Source organism: Danio rerio, chromosome 1 (assembly GCF_049306965.1).
Source record: "Danio rerio strain Tuebingen ecotype United States chromosome 1, GRCz12tu, whole genome shotgun sequence".
In the NCBI taxonomy this organism is placed as follows: Eukaryota; Metazoa; Chordata; class Actinopteri; order Cypriniformes; family Danionidae; genus Danio; species Danio rerio.
The window spans coordinates 5,880,281-5,886,547 of record NC_133176.1 but is presented as its reverse complement, the minus strand read 5'-3'; the positions used below and the strand labels follow the sequence as shown (position 1 = coordinate 5,886,547).

Genomic DNA, 6,267 nt, shown 5'->3' with positions numbered 1-6,267 from the left:
TACATTCAGCTGACCTTTTAAAAGCGGAATCAATTCAACAGATCATGTTATAATTTGATAACACCATAAAGGACCTTTCCTTTTTAAAAGCCTGCAAAGCATTAGCGCTTCACATAAACCCCCAGTCCACCAGTGATTATTGTATTCAGCATAATGCATCACACTGATACATGATCATGAGCAGGAAATAAAAGAAGAATATAAACCCTCCGTAACTTCACTCAACCTCCACCACATTTTATTTAACAAAATAGAAGCAGATCAAATGTAGCAAAGCATAGAAATGTAACTCTGAGAGACAAACTGTTGGGAGAAATGCACCAAATAATAGATAAGCCAGAATGTGGTACAGTCTTTCACAGTGGAGCGACAAATAATTACCCTTCCACGCATGATGGGAGAGAAAGAGATGCCTTGATGGACAGCCAGAACCGGTATAACAGAAATAATAGATCAGAAGGTCACCCTTCAGCTTCGCTTGGTTGGGGGAAGTACGGATGTTTTGGTCTTTTTTTTTTTCCCTCTTTCTTTTTTTTTTTCGTATGTGCATATGTGCAGCGTGAGTCACAACACACATCTCTCCGAAGCCTCTGAATCTACATTAGAGCAAAACTATTGCAATATGACAGGAACCCCGTTGGGACGTTCTGCTGGACTGCAATTCCACCGACTTTGTTTTGTGCAACCTAAATCAAATTGACAGGTAGGAGAGAAGCGGCGTCTCCCAGTGCCAATGTTTTCCACACTTGCAACAAGGCTCGGCCATAAATACAGAACTTTCATGTCGAGTTGTATAATTTGGTGCAAAAGCTTTCTAAATGAACAGGGGATCCAAAAGTAAGCTACAAATTCTAGAAGATAGACTATGGAAATGTATGTCCGGTAACCTTATTTTTTTATTTAGCTGTTCTTTATGTGGTAAAATCATTACAGTGATACAAACTCAACCTCAGAAAACATCAGCAGTGACATTTAAATGCTAGCAGTAAGATGCATGGCACTGCGCTCTACATCTCATTTGTAAAAATGGCATTTTGGAAACAGCGTTCGACTTGTGTTGTTCACTACTAAAATCCGATCCCCCCTCCCTCCTCTCCGAGTATTAGCCAACACAGTGTCACGCTTAGGCCTAGTTAGGTTGATAATGTGAATGCTGGTTCGCCTACACACACACACACCGGTGAACTTCAGCTCCCAGCATGGTTTCATATGCTTGAGAGGCAACAGCGACATCTAGAGGCGGCTATTCTGTCTACGGCTGCTGTGATGACATCAGTCAAACGCACAGACATGCCATTCTTGTACATATTTACACCTTTTCATCCGCATCGAAGTAGCAAACGCCGTAATATCCCTTTCTGGTATTTGGACAAAATAGATGGCTTTACAAAAGCTCACGATACTTACAGTGAATAATAGGCTTTTGTGAAGGATTACTCCATCCCCTAGAAAGAATACTAATAATTAATAAATAAAAATTAAAGGCATCTTAAGCTGGAAATCTGCACCCGAAAACCATTTCAAAAGAACAAAAAGGAAAAATCCTCCCCTTGTGTCGCCCTTGTACTCACACGCTGCGTCCATCGACGCACAAGATCACGAACCACCAGAGCTACATTGAATTTTCGCAGCATAAGCATGTCAGTGACTCGAATCGGTCATGCTTATCGGCGTTCCCAAACATGTCAACAGTTGGCACACCATAAGATTAACACATTGTACATTCATAAAGGAGATGACCAGGCAGATACATGAGAAATCTGCACAAAAAAAGGTATAAATAATCCCCATATCAACCGATCAACAATCAACTGATGAAACAGAAAGAAAAAAAAAAAAAGTACATGCATTTACAACTCATCATCTCCGCCTTCGGGCCTGTCTGCCATTGAGAAAGAGAAATCAAACAGCAAATACAAAGTCTAACCGACGAAAAATAGAAGAAATGGCACTTTTAATATAGTCATATATATATATAGTTTTATATTTATATATATTTATATATTGATACCACGAAAGAAGGGTCGCGTTGGCTTCCTTGTTACTATGGTAATGGTTCCCAGTGTGTGTTGAGACCATGCGAATCATGCAGATATGTTACAGTCCATTATTTACATTACATTCATGCGTTCGTGCACCGTTCCCACGTCCTCTTTTGAGCGTGTCTGCAGTCTGAGCTGGGAGGAGAGAGAGAGAGAAAGAGAGGCTCTATACATATATAACATCAGGGGCCCCGTTGCAGTGTTTTATAGACGCTATACTCAACCGAAGCAACAAAAAATAGGCTATTTTTTCCCCCCATCGAGGCAAGTCAGGGGTCTAGTGTGTCTAGTGTGTCGCCCTCCATTGTCACCGCAACATACGAAACGCAGTACGTCCATTTGCTCTCCGCGAGCATCATTTGTCAGAAAGAGAGTGGGCACCACAGTCGTAACCTCTGTGTGGTGCGTCTGCGTGATAAGCTCCGCTGTGCCAATAGGACGAGTCGCAAACTGTCTGTAAAGAATTGATTTCTGATGCAGAAGAGTTGCCATCTCTCCGTTTCGATCTCTTTCGATTGCGCAGGATAAAGACCAGCATTCCCACCACGGTGAAGGCAGACGTCACGAAAACCAAGAGCAGGCCGGGCACGAGCACCGATATGGAGACTCTGCTGGGCTCCAGGTAGGAGTTGGGCCGCGTGCCGGTGTCTGCAGGGAGAGTGCTGTTTTTGGACAGAGAGGTGGGGGAGATCTTGTCGTAGAGCTGAGGGCACATCAGATCATTCCTGATCCGGCGGAAATCCCTCTTCCAGAACTCCTCAGGGGACTCGCATTTGAGATCGCTCACGATGACGTCCGCCCCGAGCTTGTCTGTCCACTGCTTAAACGGGACAATGTTGCACGAGCAATCCCAGGGGTTCCCATGCAAATCGATCTGGATGATAGAGTTGAGCTGGTCTAAGACGCCCGGCACGGGCAGAAATGTGAAATAATTGTTATGCAAGCTTATTTTAGACAAAGACACCCCCAGGAACGCATCCATGGGTAGAGCTTTGAGCAGGTTGTTGTTGAGAAAGAGCACCCTCAGGTTGGGCATCGGGCTGAAGGCGCCTGGCATTATGAGCTGGATGTCATTGTATTCCAAACTGAGATACTCCAGGTTCTGTAGTCCAACAAACATCTCCGCCATTAGCGTATCCAAGTAGTTCTTGTCCATGTAGAGCCACCTCAACTCGGTGAGATTGTGAAAAGTGCCGTTTTCGATCATTTTAATGTTATTCCCCCCCAAATCGAGCAAGTTTAAACTATGGTAGCCTCTAAGCTGGTTCCTTCTCACGGTGTGAATGTTGTTGTCGCGCAGATTTAACTCGTGCGCGCTTAGTGGCTTGGGTTTGAGATTAGCCACACTTTCTATCTTCCTGCCCTCGCAGTTAACCCCGAGCCCTTGCCTAGTTCCTATCAGCCTACAACTACAAGATTGGGGGCAGGATGAATTAGCAGGCGGCTCCGCCATTGCTGTGGGCTTCGTTTTCAGCTGCCAATTCTCTCTGGCTTTGGGACGGCCCTTGTTATGCCCTCCCCCAGCACTATGTGACTCCGTCACCCCGCTAGTTTTAAAGGGCGTAGGACGGGGGCCACGATCAGGGCTTTCGTCCTGGGTGGGAGGCGCCACCAGGCTGGAATCCATGCCACTCTTTGAAGGGCACAGCTCCATCTCGGCCGTTTCGTTCAGGTCGTTCCCTTGTAGCCGAGTGGGTGCCTCGCAAATGACCCGTCCAATGAGCACATTCTGTGGGATGTTCTCCAGCCATTCCTTTAGGGAAACCAAATCGCAGTTGCAATCCCATGGGTTGTCCTCCAGTAAAACCTCCACGATGCCAGGTATCTGCTCTAGAATCCCTTCGTAAGGCAACGTTTTTATTCGGTTCCCTCTCAGGTCGAGGTGCGTGATGGGCACGTTCTGAAACACGTTGATGGGAAGAGCGCTAATAAGGTTGTCGTTCAAGATTAAAACTTCAAGCTTACTCAAGTCCCTGAACACAGACGGGTCGATGTCCCTCAGAAGGTTGAAGTCAGCTTGAAGGTACTCCAGGTCGTCTAAACCGAGAAACGTGTTCTTTTTGAAAGACCTGATCTTGTTGTTATTGATGTGCAGCCGCTTCACAAGCTGCAGTCCCAAGAAAGCGCCTGGCACGATGTCGTGCAAGCCATTGTTCTCCAAATGCAAGCTCACAGCATTGTAAAAGTTAGCAAACTCATTGGGAAACAGTCTGGATAGAGAATTCCCATGAAGCAGGAGGTGGTAAAACTGGGAGCTCGGACCTGTCAAATGATGCAGGTTCGTGAGGCTCCTTTTCTCACAGTCAATGTGCAAATCGCCTTCTATTGCATTGCAGGAGCAGATCTGCTCCTTACAGACGTCCCTTGTAACATTCCCGATAGCTACACAAAGAGCCGCCTTCAGCAACACAATCCAAAGCAGCATTTTTAATACGACACAATCATCCCCGACATCAAGACATGAATACAATCAGCAAGAGGGCGAGAAACGAGATAAATCTCCAGTCTAAAAAAGCAGAGGACACTCTGCGATTATATCCATGCTCAGCTCGCTACGTCCAGATTGAGAAAAATCGCCAGCAAGAAGCATCTTTTTTTTTTTCCATCACCTCCCCATCATCGCATGCTCTCGAAACAATCTCAAAGCCTACAGAATGACATCTTCAACTCAATTATGTGGCTTTTCGGGCTCGCAAATCACTGACCTTGTGCATTTCTCACATATCCACGGCGCGGGAGCTGTTCTTTTCTCCCGTGGTGCTGAAATCACACCGCGCACATCTCAATGCATCGCCGTTCAGATTAATCCGAGACTCTTACATCTTTAGCATCCTTCACGACGGCTTCGTTCAACGCTTTCGCATCACAAAGACGCTGCCTGAGAGATTCTGGACTTTTCAGCCCGCTGTTCACTGGCAGATCTAACACCCTCTGCTGAGCTGCAAAGGCAAAAATCCATCGGATGAGGGAATGCTCGCTCGCTCGCTCGGTCGCGCGGGGGAAAAACAGTCCACATTCAGGGCAAGTGTCCACAGAAATCTCCGTCGAACGCTTTTTTAGATTGCTTTCATTCCAGGCTGCTCTCTATCCACAGCCCCTCACAAAAGCCACTCCGATTTCCCTCATCCCAATGTCTTTAAAGCACACAGCATTTCCAGAGTCCTCCCGGATACGCAGATATTCCCGTTTCAGGTCGGAAAAGAACAAGAAAAGCTCAAGTATTCCACAAAGCACAGGTGCCGTTCGCGTGAAGGTTGTTTCTTTTTTTCTCCTCCGCTGTGAGAGAGTGTGTGTGAGAGAGAATGTGTGTGTGTGGAGGGGGAACTGCAGTTGAATGCGGTAAAATAATTAACTACTCGACGTGCATGCAACAGTGCAGCCGGTGCGCCGAGCTTCTTCTATTACTGTCACAACAAACACTGCGTCAAGACTATAGGAACTATGCGCACATACGCTACGTCACAGCTCTTAAGACATGCGATTTGAGAAAAAAAAAATAAGTGCATTTCAACAGGAGCGCTGGGTATTCCCTTTTACATTGCTTATTTTCTTTTAACGCAGGCGAAGGATCGACGCATCAATTCTCAGACTACTAAACAAGTGTTGATTGATTAAAACTCACTGCATGTATTGCATTTATTACCAAAGCATGCCCGTGACATCTTTTTCTCCCCCCTCCGAGTATCTGAAGCATGCAAATAACGAACAAACGCGTGTCTGTTAACATGCCCACATGTTTTATAATCATTTGCAGCACTTCTCTAGCAAATGCATGAAAGTACAAGCCATTCGCTACAGCCATCACGACTCCATCTCTGCTTTTTTTCGTGAAAACTGCTTCATATCTGAGGTGTGCCTGCCACCAACGCAATCAATCAATAAATCAGTCTTCTGCATTTAAAGATGATGCATGCAGAGGGCTTGCTTTTATTTTTTGACGAAAGGTACATCGAGGCTTACTGAGAATTTCCAAAATAATTATACAGTATTTGTGCTTAATAACACGGTGGAAGGAGATTACAGGCAATGCTATTAATTGCTGCTATTTTTAGAGTCGAGAATCAATCAAATGAACTCATTAAAAGTGAATCACTCATAACTGCAAATAAGTCATATGGAGAGGCGGAAAAATGAAGTTAACTCTAATGACTTAAATTAATTATATACATTTATTTTGCACATGGCTGTAAGTGTATAAAATCATGATTAAAAAATGCTAATCAAC

At 45.0% G+C, this 6,267-nt stretch overlaps 1 protein-coding gene across 1 annotated transcript; it reads right to left on the bottom strand.

The window, feature by feature from the left end:
• Nucleotides 1-212: 212 nt before the first annotated feature.
• slitrk1 (SLIT and NTRK like family member 1) lies at nt 213-5,451 on the bottom strand. The gene has a single exon (XM_005174629.5). The coding sequence runs from the start codon at nt 4,465-4,467 to the stop codon at nt 2,398-2,400; it is 2,070 nt and encodes a 689-aa protein (XP_005174686.1). The 5' UTR covers nt 4,468-5,451; the 3' UTR covers nt 213-2,397.
• Nucleotides 5,452-6,267: the final 816 nt, after the last annotated feature.

Bases quoted from the DNA above. Each gene is read 5' to 3' on its own strand.
- slitrk1 (XM_005174629.5), bottom strand. From the start codon at position 4,467: ATGCTGCTTTGGATTGTGTTGCTGAAGGCGGCTCTTTGTGTAGCTATC.